Source organism: Pongo pygmaeus, chromosome 2 (genome assembly GCF_028885625.2).
Source record: "Pongo pygmaeus isolate AG05252 chromosome 2, NHGRI_mPonPyg2-v2.0_pri, whole genome shotgun sequence".
NCBI classification, from domain to species: Eukaryota; Metazoa; Chordata; class Mammalia; order Primates; family Hominidae; genus Pongo; species Pongo pygmaeus.
In genome coordinates, this window is record NC_085930.1 from 90,207,019 (window position 1) to 90,223,290 (window position 16,272).

The following is a 16,272-nucleotide window of genomic DNA, read 5'->3' on the forward strand; positions in this document are numbered from 1 at the left end:
TTTTATCTAATGGCATAGAAAAACAATTCACAATATATTAAGGAGAATAAAGCAGGTGACAAAACAGTGCCTCTTCTAGGAACCCATTTGTTATGGGCTGAATTGGGTACTCTGAAGATTCATATGTTGAAGTCCTCACTTGTGGCCTTACTGTGAAAGAGGGACATTGCAGATATGATTAGTTAAGATGAGGTCATATTAGAGTGGAGTGGGCCCCTAATTCAACATGACTGGTGTCATAGAAAAAGGGAAACTTTAGACACACACACACACACACACACACACACAGTATAACCATGTGAAGTGGAAAGCAGAGATCAGGACAATACTTCTATAAGCCAAGGAACACCAAATATTGCCAGCAAACTTCCAGAAGCTACAGAGAGGCATGAAACAAATTCTCCCTCAGGACCCTCAAAAGGAACCAACCTTGCTGGTACTTTAATCTCATACTTCTAGTCTCCAGAACTGTGAGATAATACATTTCTGTTGTTTAAGCTACTTAGTTTGTAAGTCTGTAGCAAATTAATACATTATGTGGTTTGCCTTAGCAAACTAATACATCATTTTTGTAGACAAAACGTTCATGAACATAAAAGATATCTAAAAGTATATTTCAAAATATCAAGGTTATCTCTCAGTGGAAGAACACTGGGTAATTTTAATTTACTAATTTTTGCTTATTTTGTGATTGTTAATAAACATTTCACTTATGCATAAAATGGCTCTACATAGCACGTCCAAAAAAACCCTCCACCCCAAAGACAAATATTCTTATTATATTTGGCAGCAAAGCAGACATGGGAAAGGCAAGAAGTCAGACAGATATGATTTGAAACCCTGCCTTGGTCACTTACCACCTGTGTGACTTGAGGCAAGTGACCTTATAAGGTCATTACAAGATCTGAATGAAAGTATATAATGTAGGTAGCACAAACATGGTACAGCCTGGCATGTAGCAAGAACTCATTAATGTATAGCCATTGTAGTGAATTTCTACTATTGGGGGGCTTTCTTTTTTTTTCTCTAAAATAAACAATTATGTTATTCCCTTCAGAAAACAGCTTCACAAATTCATGATCCCCTTGCCAAAGCCTACAGACAGCCTGAGGCTACAGTGTGTCTGGGAGGCTGATCTAGAACTTGACACTCTGGTCTAATCATTCTTTCCTTGCCAACCACACCTGCCTAATTTTACTGTCCCACTCAAATTCATTCCAGTTACGTAGAACTGCTCTTTATGACCTTTAGTACAAAGAACATATGTGTGCATGTGCATGTGTGTGTGCATGTGCACGTTTAAGAGATAACAACTGGAGAAGCAGAAGACTCTTGTGAATTTTCCAATGCTTTCTTTGCAAACTTTTGCAGTAAAAGAATATTTGGAGGAAAAGAAGGAAAATACCTTGTTTTAAATGTTTCCTGTGTGCCACTAATCTTTGCAAATGTTATTTAATGAACACAATAATTATGCCTGCTAGTTATCATTATTTCTACTCTTATAAATATGAAAGGCCCAAAGAGGTTAAGTAATGTGTCCAAGGTCACGTAGCTTGTAACTAATGGAGCTGATAGTCAAATCCAAGTATTTTTTCTATTACTAAATGAGAATATAGTGAATAAAACCAGGCATTTTTTAAAGCTAGCACTACAGGATGACTATAATAAATGACAATTTATTGTGTATTTTCAAATAGCTAGAACAGATTTTGAATGTTCCCAACACAAACAAGTGACAAATGTTTGAGGTGATGGATACGCTAATTACCATGATCTGAGCATTACACGCTGTATACATGTATTGAAATATCACATTATATCCCCAAAATATGTATAATTATTATGTGTCAATTAAAAAATGTTTTAAAGCACTAGCAAGTTAAAATCATGCACTGCATAATGATGTTTTGGTCAATGACCAACCACATATATGATGATGGTCCCATAAGATTATAATACTAAATTTTTACCATACTCTTCCTCTGTTTAGATGTTTAGATACACAAATACCATTGTGTTATAGCTGCTTACAGTATTCAGTACAGTCACGTGCTGTACAGGTTTTTAGCCTAGGAGCAATAGGCTGTACATGTAGCCTAGGTGTGTAGTAGGCTATCCCATTTAGGTTTGTGTAAGTAAACTCTATGATGTATGCACGATGATGAAATCACCTAATGATACATTTTTCTCTGAACCTATTCCTGTTATTAAGCAACATGTATTTATATATGCACATGAGAGAGAGAGAGAGAAACTACAATATTTATACTTCAAATTTACCTACCGCTGCTGGTAAACACAGCCTTTTCCCCCAGAATAGTTGGAGTTTAATGCCACTATCAATTTCACACACATTCTTTTTTTTTCCACCAATGAAGCACTTGTCTTTAAAAATAAATTTCAAATTCATCTCCTGGGTGAATGGTGATCACATAATAATCATGCTTTGCTTTCAACTGCTTCATAAATAGAATCCGTGAATCTGACAACAAAAGTTCTTACCTAAACTCTGGTTAATGGTTATGACACAGAAAACATACCTCTCCCCTATCCTCACAAACCTCCAGCTGTAGATGGACATTAAAGGTAGCCCATCAGATATTTCTCATATGGGAAAGATTTCCCAGATATCTGAGCTTTAATTTTCTGGGTTTGAGGACAGTCAACCTTTATCGAGCCCTCTCCGATAAAGTGGAGGTGAACTTTCATACATGTAAGCTCATTTTATTTCACAACTCTGTGTTACAGTTGTTTATTCCCATTTTATAGTTCAAGAAATGGAGAGGCAGAAAGACAAAGATGTTTACCCAAGGTTTCTCAGCCATTAATTCATTTTTGTCATTAAAAAATGCCTTTGATGTAGGTAAAATCTCTGAGAAACTTGAGGTTCAATGATGTTGATCTGCCCATGAACATACCCAAAGTCTGTGGTCGAGACTTGGCTTGAATGGCTTCAAATCCAGTACATTCTAAATCACAATAATAATCTCTATTCATCCAGCTACCCCTTTTTCCCACTGCAATACCTCTCAGGATCTCCATGCTTCACTCAGATCATGGGTTTGTGCTCAGTAATTTTCTAATATCTCCCTGCCAATCTAACTCTTCTATCTTCTCAAGTCTCAACTGGAAAGATCCTGAAAAGTGTGCCAACTGTCCATCAGGTGTAAGGTGAAGCCAGTGCATAAAAGGCCAGCCAGAAAATCTCAGAGTAGACCAGATGGATGTGTGAGAACTTCCTGTTAAAGCACACAAATGCTTCCAAATAACAGATCCAAAGAATGACGACTCACACACACACAATGGACAAAGTTCATTTACTTCTCCATCATCCATGATGGAAGCTGCCTGACTTAGGAATATAAGTGTTCATAATCTTACTAAATATCCATATCCTTCCTGAATTCTACAGATATTTTTGTTTGTATCTGCATGTTTCAACAACATATTTCTGAATTTGAATTTTTTATACAATGGATCAGTGAATAAAGATTTTGTTAAAAAAAAGATACACAAGGTCAGTAAAATTTTCTCAAGGAGTGGGAGTGTTTTTGAGAAATAAAAAGGTCACTGAGAAGGTATGAACATCCTTAATCATGAGGGCATTTAAGCTTTGCTTTGTCTATTGGTAGCATGAGATAGCGTAAAGGGAACTGAACTAGGAATTAGAAGACATGACTTTAAGAAGAAATTATGTATATTGTCCCCGCTGTTTTGAGTGGGAAATCATTTAGCTCCAAGACCTAGGAGTAATGAGTGATTACTATTAATGGAAGACAATGCAGAAAAATGGTTAAGAGCATGGAGTCTGGCATCCAATTGCCTGGGTTCAAATCCTGGCTCTCTTACATACTAGCTGTATGACTTTAGGCAAGTAGTGGGATCTCTCGAGGCCTTAATTTTCTCATATGTGAAAAGGAGTTTTTTATTAGTCTTTGAAAGTAACATGAAATTATATGAAAAACATGTGCATAGCACTTAATAAAGCACTTGTCTCTACATACTATTTTAAACATTATTGTGTTTACTTTATGATCATCTTATGCTATAGTTTGGATGTTTGTCTCCCCTAAATCTCAAGTTGAAATTCGATCCCCAGTTTTGGAGGTGGGGCCCAATAGGAGGTGTTTGAGTCATGGGGGCAGATCCCTCTAGAATAGATTAATGCCCTCTCTAGGGGAGGGGTGTGTGAGTGAATTCTCTCTCTGTTAGTTCCTGTGAGAGCTGGCTGTTAAAAAGAAACTGGCACCTTCTCCTCACCTTTTGCTTCCTTTCTCACCATGTGATCTCTGCACACACCAGCTCTTCTCTGCCTTCTGCCATGAGCGGAAGCAGCCTGAGGCCTTCACCAGAAGTTGATAGTAACACCAGGTTTCTTGTACAGCCTGCAGAGCCATGAACCAAATAAACCCATTTTCTTTGTAAATTACTCAGCCTCATGTATTCCTCTACAGCAACACAAAGCAGACTAAGACATCTCACAATCAACATTCTTCCAATGGAGAAATAACGGGAAGAAAAAACAATGTAACAATGCTATATTGAAACCCTTTATGTTTATTCCAGTGCTAGAAAGTTTAGGAATGCTTGATTGTGTTTGTAGATACATCATCAACTTCAACAACCTCTTCCTCAGTTACAGTTAGAGAATCTTGGTATAGACCAGACACTGCTGGAGGTTTTACTAATATTATCTTACTTAACCATCACAACACCAAAAGACATGACTCTTATGGTCCTCATTTGATAGTTATGGACCCTGAGAATGAGCATAATTATGCAATCTGCTGCGTGTTCCATGGCTGAAAAGAAGAGCAAAATTTTTGGCATAAAATGGACCCCAAAATTGATGCTTCTTCAAGTTCCACACTGCCTTCTGCATTTTTCCAGTGGTATTTGCTCATCGACAAATTCCTCCTTTTCCCCTCCTCAAAGAAACAGCACCTATCACAGAAGGCAATTCAATGACTCTTCCATGAGTAATTAGTTTTCTACTACATTAGTAAACACATACACACAAGAAATGAATATAATAATTAATGTAGTCTTCTAACATCAAGGGCCAGAGCTGAATTTACCAACAAATATGTGAATAAAAATGAAGTACATGTGGGTTTGAGGGAATACATTTTTATTCACAAATCATCTTATCCTTAGGCAAAACCTAATCATTTCTCTTAAAAAGAGGTTTTCAACAAATGGACAAGATTGCACAAACTAGTGGAGGCCTATGTGCTGAAGAGCCAAAGGTGTACATCTTTGGATAATATTATCAGTGTGAATCCACTCAGCTATCCCCTAATCAGAGAGCATTCCAAGAATACTGATGCCAAAATCTCGAAGGTGTAACATCTTGAGAAAATTACCAGTGCTACTTCAATAAAAGAAGTACTGGTTTAAAAATCATTTTCTTTTAAACCAGACATGTACACTTCTCACTGGGTCTGTCTTGTTAATGACTTAAAGGGTCGTCACGATCACTGCTCCAGCTGAAAGAACAGACAAAAGGGGAATGTTTCGAATACCATGACCCTTTTTATTCAGGCCACAAGTGACAGGATAGCAGTGGGCATTTGATCTATGGCAACCAATTTGTAGACTGGCTATTGACTTATGATATTGCCTGGGGTTGATAGTTGTGTCCAAACTAAAATAATTTTTTTGTTAGTTGAACCAATCATATTCTTTCTGTTAGGACATTAGATAAGAATAATGACAAGAATAAATGGGAAACAGAAAGGGAACACAGAGAGAGGGCAGGCAGGACAGTGACAAAGTCATAATAATAGTGGCACCCTTGCTAAGGCATTCTTGCTGCTCATTGACTTGAACCCAAGATATGAGACCTGAGCCTGTTTCAGTCCTTGAACTTTTATTTCTGTAAAAGTTCTCCACCATTATCATGCAGTGGGTATCCCTATAATAGCCCTGTTTCCTTGACAGTGGTGCCTATGTGACTTACTCTCCTCCATAACCAAGCTAAACAATTGTTTCCAGGGAAAGCTTCACAATTCCCCTTCACAATGAAGACCATTAAGGGGAATTTACATCTCATCCAATGTGTTACCAATAATTCATTTACATATTCTTTATTCCCTTCCTTCCCTCCTCCTTCTCTCATTTTCTTAACCAAAACTTTCTAAGCACCTACTGCCTGGGTGTTTTGGTGGAGTTTGCAAATGTCCCTGAAGTTGGCCTTACTGTGTGTTAAGCACTGTGTTAGAAACATAAAATGTGCTGATGAGCAGGACAAACAAGATCCCTGCTCTCACACTGCATTTACTCTGGTTAAGTAGCTAGAATGAGAAGTCATTAAAAAGTGTTGTCTGGGAGCCATCAGAAGGCTGACCTTATCTAGTAAGACCTCCCTAGACAGTGATATCTACATTGACACTGAAGGGAGAAGAAGAATTCATCAACTAAAAAAGATTGAGCAAAAGGGAGATAGAGCATTCTGGGCAGTGGAAGTGGCATGTACAAAAGTTCATGAGAACGGCAAGAAACCATCACCAGGCCCCTAAAACATCAAGAAATGTGAAACGTATACAGAGCAAGAAATTGTCTCTTGGTATGAGAGTTAAAAGGGTGAGGATGGACCACATTCCCCTCTCCTAAGGAACTTTCCCCAGTAAAGTTTGGATAATTCATTACATTCAACTGGCAGCTTCATTCTTTCTTGTAGGCTTCAAAGAGACCAAAGAGACCAAAGAGACTGGCATGGAAGGCAGAGGGTGGTAAGTGGTTGGAAGGACTTAGTCCCTCAGGGAACAGAGATCAAGTTCTTACACTTCACACCTCACACTGTGCTCTATCCAGTAACTATATTATGCTGCCCAGAGTCATTTAGGTTGGAAAAAGGTATTTCTTTATCATCACCATCATCATGGTCACAATTATCATTTACTTTAGAAGGATAGTTAACAGTTTGCTAAACACTTTTTCACGCTTGATCTCACTTAAAATTTTCAACACTATAGGCAGGAGATATTGCCCCCAGTTTTCAGATTAGGAAACTGAGGTCTTTAAAGGAGCCTAAGCTAATACATTGAACAGGAATAATAACAAATACAACAAAAGTCAAATACATCCCCACAGAAGATGAAGACTCAAAGGAAGACCATGGTTCTGTACACATACTCCTTAGAGATTTTCTACTTTTCTTCTACTAGCACATGGCTGTTTTTCTTCTGTCCCCATACCTCAGTCAGTGAGAGATGTGGGTCCTCTGGGGAACAAAGAACTAAGGATGGTGTTTCTACTTCAGCATAACTCTAGGGTTTTCCCGTTTCTATGGGGGAACTCCCAAGGGCCTGGAGCACCTCAGCATTACAATGTGGTTAGTAAGTGCCTGTATCTGACCCTGTAAGGACCCTCAGCTACATCCTGGAGAATTCAGTTGGGGCCACTGTGTCTCTTTGAAATGTAGGAAATTGTCTATGGATTGTTATTTGAGAAAGACCAGGAAAAGTATCTCCCCACACCTCAACGACAAACCCCTGAAGGCCAAGTGCTTGCAATTCTTCCATTAGACGTTCTCCTTTAGGTTCAATACTGGCCTCGCTGGAATTTTCTTTGAAATGAGAATATTCCAAGGAGCAAGCGCCTGAAGAGTCACTCATGCTATGGTAAAAATAGACTTGCCAGTATAAGGGCCCTCCACAGTGGAATATAGAGATAGAGGGGCTAAAAAGAGGTATGAGCAAGTCTGAATACAAATTTCTACCTCAGAGTTTTGCCAAGACTTGAACTCACAAAAAGTTATTTGTAATTTCCTAAATTATCCTTTGATGAATTTCTACTTTCTCCCTTTTCATCACCGTCATAACCGTTGGCATCGTTATCATCATCACCTTCATAATCATTTATTGAGCACTTATCACAGTGTAGGTACTAAGCAAGGCACCTTACTTGGATAAATCATTAAATCATGATAGCATCACTTTGAAGTAGGAACTATTATTAGCCCTATCTTATAGATGAGAAAAATGAAGCCTAGTGAATTTAACTTGCCCAAGGTAACAAAGCTAGTAAAAAATAAAATCTGAATTCAAATCCATAAGAAGCATTCCTGACCCTTTTCTCTTTTTTTCTGTACTTGTGAGGCCAAATACCAATTGTCTTAAAACACTCAGGAAAGCATTAAGTGATGAATCCATCTGCACACTGAGGAGCTGCTTGTTTGTTGTGCACTTATTGATTCATACTCCAATTGCACATGATTGTTGTCACCAATCGAGAGGCTAGAAGGTTGTAATTAAACCCACATTAATATAGCTTTAAATTACATCAAACTGTCAATGGTAGATTGCTGCTCATGATTTAAATAAATTTTATGTAAGAATTCCCTGTCTTGTTTATACATAGGAAGAAAATGAGTTCTCTGACTTATGCACACTTTTTTTTAACAAAAGAGGAAAAGATAAAAAATGAGATTAAATTATTGCCTCTATAATCGAAGTCTTTTTCTACATATTTAAAATGAAAAGTACTGGTTTTTAATTGGAATCAACTCTACCTTGGTTAATTAATAACTAACAGAAAATAAAGCCAAATAAAAGACAATTGATGTCTGTTGAATTCATCTCTAAATACAAATGTTCCTTGGCATTTTCAGAAAAGACCTCAAATATATAAGTTGATGACTGAGATAAACACTGTAAAATAGGATAACATCTGCTTTTTAAAGCTTCTTTGAGGATCAGGGATAAGATATGGCAAGTTCTTGCCACATTGGAAAAAGCAGGAGTGTAGCATTTAAGAGAATGAAGTTGGGAGTGAGGCTGCTCAAATCTTGGCTTTGCCATTTCCCACAATTTTGTCCCTGATGAGTTGGTTAACATCTTTGAGCCTCCTGGAGAAATGGGAATGTTAAAGTTACACAGATTCAACACAATGATGTAAGAAAAACACAGTAATATAGTCCCCCATATGATGCCTGCATGACAAAGGTAGCTGTTATTACTTCTCTCATTAGGAGTTTAAAATGGTGGCTATTATAAAATTGTATTTATCGTATGTTATGATGACACATTTCACTTTGTTGTTATCAATAGCATAAATTATAAATGATATTAATATTAAGAAAGCAGTATGATATTTGCTTGAAAAACATGGCTTAGAATTTAAATTCAGTAATGAAGATTATATAAATGCTAGTGTCTCCATTTAAATCAAGTAGACCTATACCTCACATATCAGACACGCTGCATCTTTGGATTCACTGGCCGCCTTGGTTAGGCAGGGAGGTAGACTGGAAAGGGAGAATGGTGATGTGAAACCCAGGGTTATAGCAGAAGGTATTGCAAAATTAGGGATGAATGTCAAAAATAAGGATTAGAAGAATTAGGCAAATTGAGTCAGCAGTTTATTCCATAGGCACAGAATCTAGGGCTGCAGCATTGTGTTGGAGAACTATGCAAGCCACACAGATATTGTTTTGGAGAGTTTAAGTTCTTTTGATGACCTTAAGTCTGCACCAATGTGGTTCTGAACAATATGGATGTGTGGAGTCCTCCACTTTTCATTTTACATAAATCTACAGGTACAAATTCAGTGCATTGTATATAGTAAAGAAAGAATTACTAACATCATTTTTTAGAAGAAAAGGGAAAAAAGGAGACCAAAGGTCAACTGGCAAAATACTAAAGTAGCAAAGTAAGAATTACCTGTGGGTCAGGCGTGGTGGCTCACACCTGTAATCCCAGCACTTTGGGAGGCTGAGGCAGGCGGATCACGAGGTCAGGAGATGGAGACCATCCTGGCTAACACCGTGAAACCCTGTCTCTACTAAAAATACAAAAAATCAGCCGGGCATGGTGGCGGGCGCCTGTAGTCCCAGCTACTCGGGAGGCTGAGGCAGGAGAACCCGGAAGGCAGACCTTGCAGTGAGCTGAGATGGCGCCATTGCACTCCAGCGAGACTCCGTCTCAAAAAAAAAAAGAAGAGAATTATCTGTGGAAGGACTGTACCAACTTAGTTTTCCAGAGTAGTCTGAAAATGGGGTAAGTTTAATATGTATATTTTGCAATTTCCAAATGATGGTTTAAGAGATTTGCTGGACCTATTTTATCATCAGGGAATAAATGAAAAAGACCACCAGAGTCAGTGCTATGTCCCGACTTTTCCGTTTTGACCTAAAAGATAGTGAAAAGTATCCTGACCTCATTTAAGTAGAGATTAAGGATGTGGGAGTTTTGCCTGCAAGTCTTTGAAATTGGCTAAAGCTTTCCCCTCAAGGCTTGACTTTTATGTGTTATTAAGACTTTAAATCTACTGTATCTGTGAACCCTTCCTAAGGAAAGAACACGTAAATAAAGTGGATTTTTTCCCCAGGCTATAAAAGCCAAAAGTAGAAGATGACATTAAAGGTAATACCAGTTCATGTGGGCAATCCATAGAAAATAATGTAAAATATGAGCTATTTTAAAGAATTTCTTGTGTGTGTGCACAACTGTAGACAGGTGATACGCCCACAATTCTTCCTGCATACCGCAGTTTACCATCAACCTCTCCCATTCTCTACCTACTGCCTCTCAAATTACACCCTTCTGAAAAAATCAATTTTAACAGTTCAGTGCTTTATATCTACACTTCCCTCTGTGTTCATACAAATTACACACATGCACACTCACTCACATACAAAACTATATTTTTTATTTGTGCAAATACAGGACTCTGTATATTATTTTGAAATATGATTGAATAAATTATCTACATGTTTATTAAAAGGATAAATACTGGTTTTTCCATTTAGCAATTTTATCAAATACAAAGAATAAAACTTATGTTTTCTCACTTAACAATTTTATCAAATACAATGATATATTTACCTGCAGGTCAATGCATATTAATTGAATTCATTCTTTTTTTTTTTTTTTTTTTGAGACAGTGTCTCACTTTGTCGTCCAGGATGAAGTGCAGTGAAGTGACCACAGCTCACTGTAGCCTTGACCTCGTGGGCTCAAGCGATCCTCCCACCTCAGTTTCAGAAGTAGCTGGGGCTATAGGCATGCACCACAATGCCTAATTTTTTAAATTTCTTTTCCTTTTTTACAATCTCACATTATTTTTATTTGATCATAACGTGGACAATAAAAATACATTCCTATTCTTTTTGATACTAACAGTTTTACTGAATTTGTTTTCAGTTTCTCTCAAATAACACATAGCATATCTTGTTGATATGGAATCTCATATTCCTTTAGATCCAGTACGTTCATTAGACTCATATAGCCTTCTGATTTTAAAAGCAACTGATTGCTTATAGAAAAATGATATGCATCGACATTTAGTCAGAAAAAGAAACATGAGAACATGTCTTTTATGTTTGATATCACTTAACTTACAAGATGATGCGAAAATAGTTTGGTTATAATTTTAACAAAACTAAAACTCACTTCAACTAATGAAAAAAATCAAACACTGAAGAATCAAATATCTACTGACTTAGCTGGTATTCCTGTCAAAAGAAGTGTCTTCTGCTGCACTGAATATTAGAATTAGAAATTCACTATATGTTAAGCCATATTTTAATTAATATGTTCCAGAATTGCACAGCTTCCCTATGTTGACTAGGCTGGTCTTGAACTCCTGGGCTCAAGCAATCCTCCCATCTCAGCCTCCCAAAGTGCTGAGATTATAGGCATGAGCCACCATCCCTGGCTAATTCATTCTTTTTGATGGCAATATAATATTTCATAACATGATGAATCGTACTTTAGTTATTTTCTTATAATGGACTTACTAGTTATTTCCAGTTCTTTTCACTACAGATGATGTTGCAATAAATATTCTTGAGAATATTGCTATTATCTGAATTTTTATGTCTCCCCCCAAGTTCACATGTTGAAATATAGTTCCCAAAGTGATGGTCTTAGGAGGTGGGGCCTTTCGGAAGTGATTAGCTCATAAATGTGGAGCCCTTGTGAATGGGATTAGTGTTCTTATAAGGGACGGACGAGATCAGAGTTCTTCCCTTCTGCTGTGAGAAGACACAGCAAGAAGGCTCCATCTGTGAACCAGAAAGTAGGCCCTCACTAAACAATGAATCTGATGGCACCTTGATCTTAGACTTTCCAGTATTCAGAACTATGAGAAATAAATTTCTGTTGTGTATAAGCTATCCAGTTTATGGTGTTTTATTAGAGAAACCCCCAAAACTAAGACACGTATATCTTTACATGCATGTTTATTTCTATAGCATGGGGAAATTGCAGCTTAAAGACACTGTGAAGTTTAAAGCTGCTCTCCATTGCTTTGTAAAACTTTCACAGAAAGAGGATAAACTGGGATATTTTAAGTGCTCTGTCATTACCGGTTTACAATTTTTGCTGATTACTTGCTGTTTAACCAAGCACTATGAAAGGAACCAGTGAGGGAAACAGAGACAAACAGAAGAAATGTTCTGCCATCTATAAGAAATCACATTTCCTCTCATTGTCAATATCTCCTACAGAAAAAGATACCTCAGAGTGCCTCCTCAAGCCATTGTGCGCATACAAAATGTATGTTCTTTCCCTCTGTTGACTACTAGCTTTTTCAGCAACTAGTACTCTCTCCTCATGTCTCTAGCTCAGCTCTTTTAAAATGTAGATCAACCAACTAACTTATCTAACTTTTAAAATTTGCTTTGTCCATTTTTCATGTTCTCTTCCACAAATGAGAGTCTAATTACTGAGGTACAAGCAAAAAGCCCTTCCTCCTTAGAGCCTTAGAATCCTAGAAGAGAGCGGGGAAGGACTGCAAATAATTTAAATGCAAATAACTTAGTAACCTTTATTCTATTTCACTCTTTCTCTCACACACACACATCGCCTGTGCACACACACACACACCCCTCCCCCAAGGGGGGGGAAGTTATAAAACAGTATTTTGCAGTGTGATCAATTCTTATGAGTGAATGAATAAAAATCTAGTGGAAGTTCAAAGAACGAGGTGAATCATTCAGTTTGGGATAGAGGAAAGAGGAAGGAATAAATACGAGAAAAGTCTTCATTGAGGAGGTAACATTTAGTTGAGGTAAAAACAAACATTTTTTGTTTTTTAGGCTTGGAAGATGAGGACATTCCATACAGTGTAAACAGAAGTAGCAAGGGCACTGAGGTAAAAGGGGCTTTTGAGTTTTCGAGGGATCTGGTATAGCTTTGAGTGGTGGTTCTCCAATTATAATGTGGATAAGAGTTATGCAGGGAGCTCATTTAAAATGCAGATTCATGGGCACCCATCTTACCAATATTTTGATTTGGTGGCCAGAAACCTGTTATTTGAACAAGTTCATCCAGATAACAAACACCTTTTTATATAGCAGTTGAGGCTGTGTGAGGAACAATGGCACAAAATCATGTTGCCACAGTATTGGTGTGAACACGAACTAATATTTCAGATAGGTGAGAGTGTGAGACAATAAGAGATTATGTCGGAAAATGATGTCAGGTCTTTGAACTTGGTTTTGAGAGATAATAGCTTGACAATGGAGCTATTATTTTCTTCCCTAAAAGCCACTACTTCACAGGAAATATTTATTGAATGGCTGAATGAATGAATGTGGGCAGAATTCTCAGAAAGCAAACTGAAAGTTTCCAGAACTGTGAGGATTGCTTGCTTGTTTAACTTGACTGTAAGGAAAACAGTTTCAGAATAGCCAGCTCTGAACCACTAATTCAAGCCTTCCAAAAGCTGTCTTGTTGTATGCAAAATTGATACACGCATGCATTTTCATTCAAGTTTACAAACAAGGTAAATGTAATTATCTTGTAGATCATCCGTGTAAACAATCATCACAGTTATGTAGCCACTGCCAGATATAAGCCCTTGGAGCTAAGATCTGGGAACAGAGAACAGGCTCTTACATAATTTCCCAGCTAGTCAGTGTTAGGGACTCTGATTAATGCTACATGACAGGCTTTGAACTTTCTATTCAGATAGGTTTGCTTGCCTTTTGGAGCTCCTAGCAAGACGAAACGTGTGACCTGCAGATTTCATTCTGAATAACCATCATCCAGCCAACAACACTGACATGGCTCTGTGGCCCTGTGGGTAACCGTTTCTGTGCCTCACTCCTCTGCCCATAGACAAATTGTAATAGGAGCGTCAGGGTGGTTTCACAGAAGTGGAATACAACTTCCTAAAGCCCAGTCGCTGAAGAAAGCCATGGCAACAGGCTGGTGGGCTCTTCTGGGTATAATCAGAAAAGCCCTAGAGGAGTGGCCAGAGAAAAGAAACTATAGTAGGGAAGGAAGGAGTTCTGCTCTCTAGCCGCCGCCGTCTATAACAGCCTGTATGTAATAGCTTCGCAGCATCTTTCCCTCCCTGAAGCTCCGGCGGAGCAGTTGAACACGCGCTTCCAGCATCCCAGTCCCGCAGAGGAGCTGTCTCAGTTCTGACCAACTTTCTGAGCTCGGCCAAGTCTTCCCGGCTCCTCCGCTCAACTATGGGTCCCTCCACCCATCCCCTCATCCCCGCGAAGGTCCAGGTGAGGGGCCAGAACCCAGCGGCAGGTCCTCCATGCGCCCCCCTCCCCTATCTCCCAAGGGGGAGGTTTCTTTCCACAGCCCCTGCGCGTCTGCAAGCGGTGAGGTGAGACGACACTTGTCTAAGCGCCTGCAAAAATGCGTCCACACTCCCGCCTCCAAGCAGGGTGCCTCGATCTTGTCCTCACCACCTTGGAACTGCATCTTAGGAGGCGGCAGGATTGAAATCCCCAGCTTGAGGGTTGAATCTCAACCCTCAAGGCTTGGAGCAGAACCGAGCAGGGAGCACCCCATCCGACCTCTCCTCACCTGATAGCTGGCTGCCTGGCGCCCCTCCCTGCACACACACTGCTACTCACCAATTCCAGGGCTCGCAGGAAGGCAAGGGGCTCCTTCAGCACCCGGAAGGTGCCCGCAGAGGCCAGCTTTGGGGGAATGAGGCAAGAGAGAGAAAGCAAAGCGTGAGGAAGGGGCTGGGGGCGCCTCTCCCAAGCCGCGGCATCCCCCGCCCCCTGCTCCCAGCCAGCCGCCCTGCCCAGTTCTGTCTCACCTGACTCACAGGGTCCATAGCTCGCCCTCGCTCGCTCTTCTCATCCACCAGTTCTTTTTAAAAATGAAGTTCGCTTGGCACCACCGTCCTCAGGGCCAGAAGCCCCTTCGGGAGCAGCCAGAGGAGCGACACCCTGGAGCAGCCCGGCGAGGGCAGGGGGCCTCGGGGAGCCCACTCGCTAACGCTGGGCTCTGCGCTCCGGGAACCCAGCGCGTCGGGGAGGCGAGGCGAGTCAGCGAGGGGTGGGCAGGGAAGAGCTGGGGCAGGGCAGAGACAACAGGGGAGGGGGAAAGCCATGGAGCCAGGGGAAGGCTGTCATTGGCCAGCCGCGCTCCAGAAGGGAGGGCGAGGAGGTGGGCGAGGCAGGGCCCACAGACATTGGTGCAGGCTCAGCCGTGCGCCCGGTGCCCTCTGGCTCCGGGGAAACTTTGGGTCTGTTGGTTTGGGAAAGCGGGCTTGGCACCATCAGCAAGACGGCTGTCCACCTGAAGAAGGGGTTTCCAGGTAGGAGGAAGACACCCACACTTTACATGAGACATCTGTGTGAGTTCTGATGACTTCCAAAGAGCAAAATAATAATAATGATAAATACATAAAAATAAAAAATAACTATTTGTTGGCTCTTTCATTCATTCCTTCAAGCCTTTATGGAGCATCCTTCCTGTGGGCAGGCAGTGCTTAAGTAATGGGGTACATCAAAAAAACAGGATAAGCATTGTCACTTCCCCCAGGGGAAGCAAAAGGGGGAAAAAAAAAACTTGCAATGTGGTCTGGACAGTGGTGCAGAGCAGAGCACAGGGGCCATGGGCACAGGGCAGGGCATCCATCTTGGCCTGTGGATGCCAGAGAGAGGACCAGGACAGAGGAAACTGCCTAGAGAGCAGAGGTGGAAACAAATTAATCTTGAATGTGGGACCATGTGCCAGTGGCAAACAGATTTAGCAAGGATGAAATGGTAAAACATCTCAAGAAAGGCTAAACAGGGAATGAAATTTAGGTACCTTTCAAACTCATTTTATTTCTAACAGATCTTTTGCCTGAGCTCTGACCCCCAAATGAACTCCCCTGTCAAACTCATATATATAACACTGGGTCCCTCCTCCAAAGTTAGATTCTTTTCTTGAAACTTAGTGAAAGATGATTCACGTTGTTTACTCTTAGTAGGCTAATCTTGCTGAATATAATAAAAACAACAACAATCAAACAAATGAGTTCTTTCTATGAGCTGAAAACTGTGCTAAGGGCTTTACAAAC

General features: G+C 39.9%; 1 protein-coding gene across 1 annotated transcript in view; it reads right to left on the reverse strand.

Moving 5' to 3' along the window:
• SYNPR (synaptoporin) overlaps positions 1-15,369 on the reverse strand; it is a 341,046-nt gene extending 325,677 nt beyond the window's left edge. The window contains exons 1-2 of the mRNA XM_054483339.2: positions 15,019-15,369; positions 14,828-14,893 (exon numbers count right to left, since the gene is read on the reverse strand). Coding sequence (XP_054339314.1) covers positions 14,828-14,893; positions 15,019-15,036 — 84 coding nt within the window. The 5' untranslated portion in view covers positions 15,037-15,369. The remainder of the gene's footprint in view (positions 1-14,827; positions 14,894-15,018) is intronic.
• Positions 15,370-16,272: the final 903 nt, after the last annotated feature.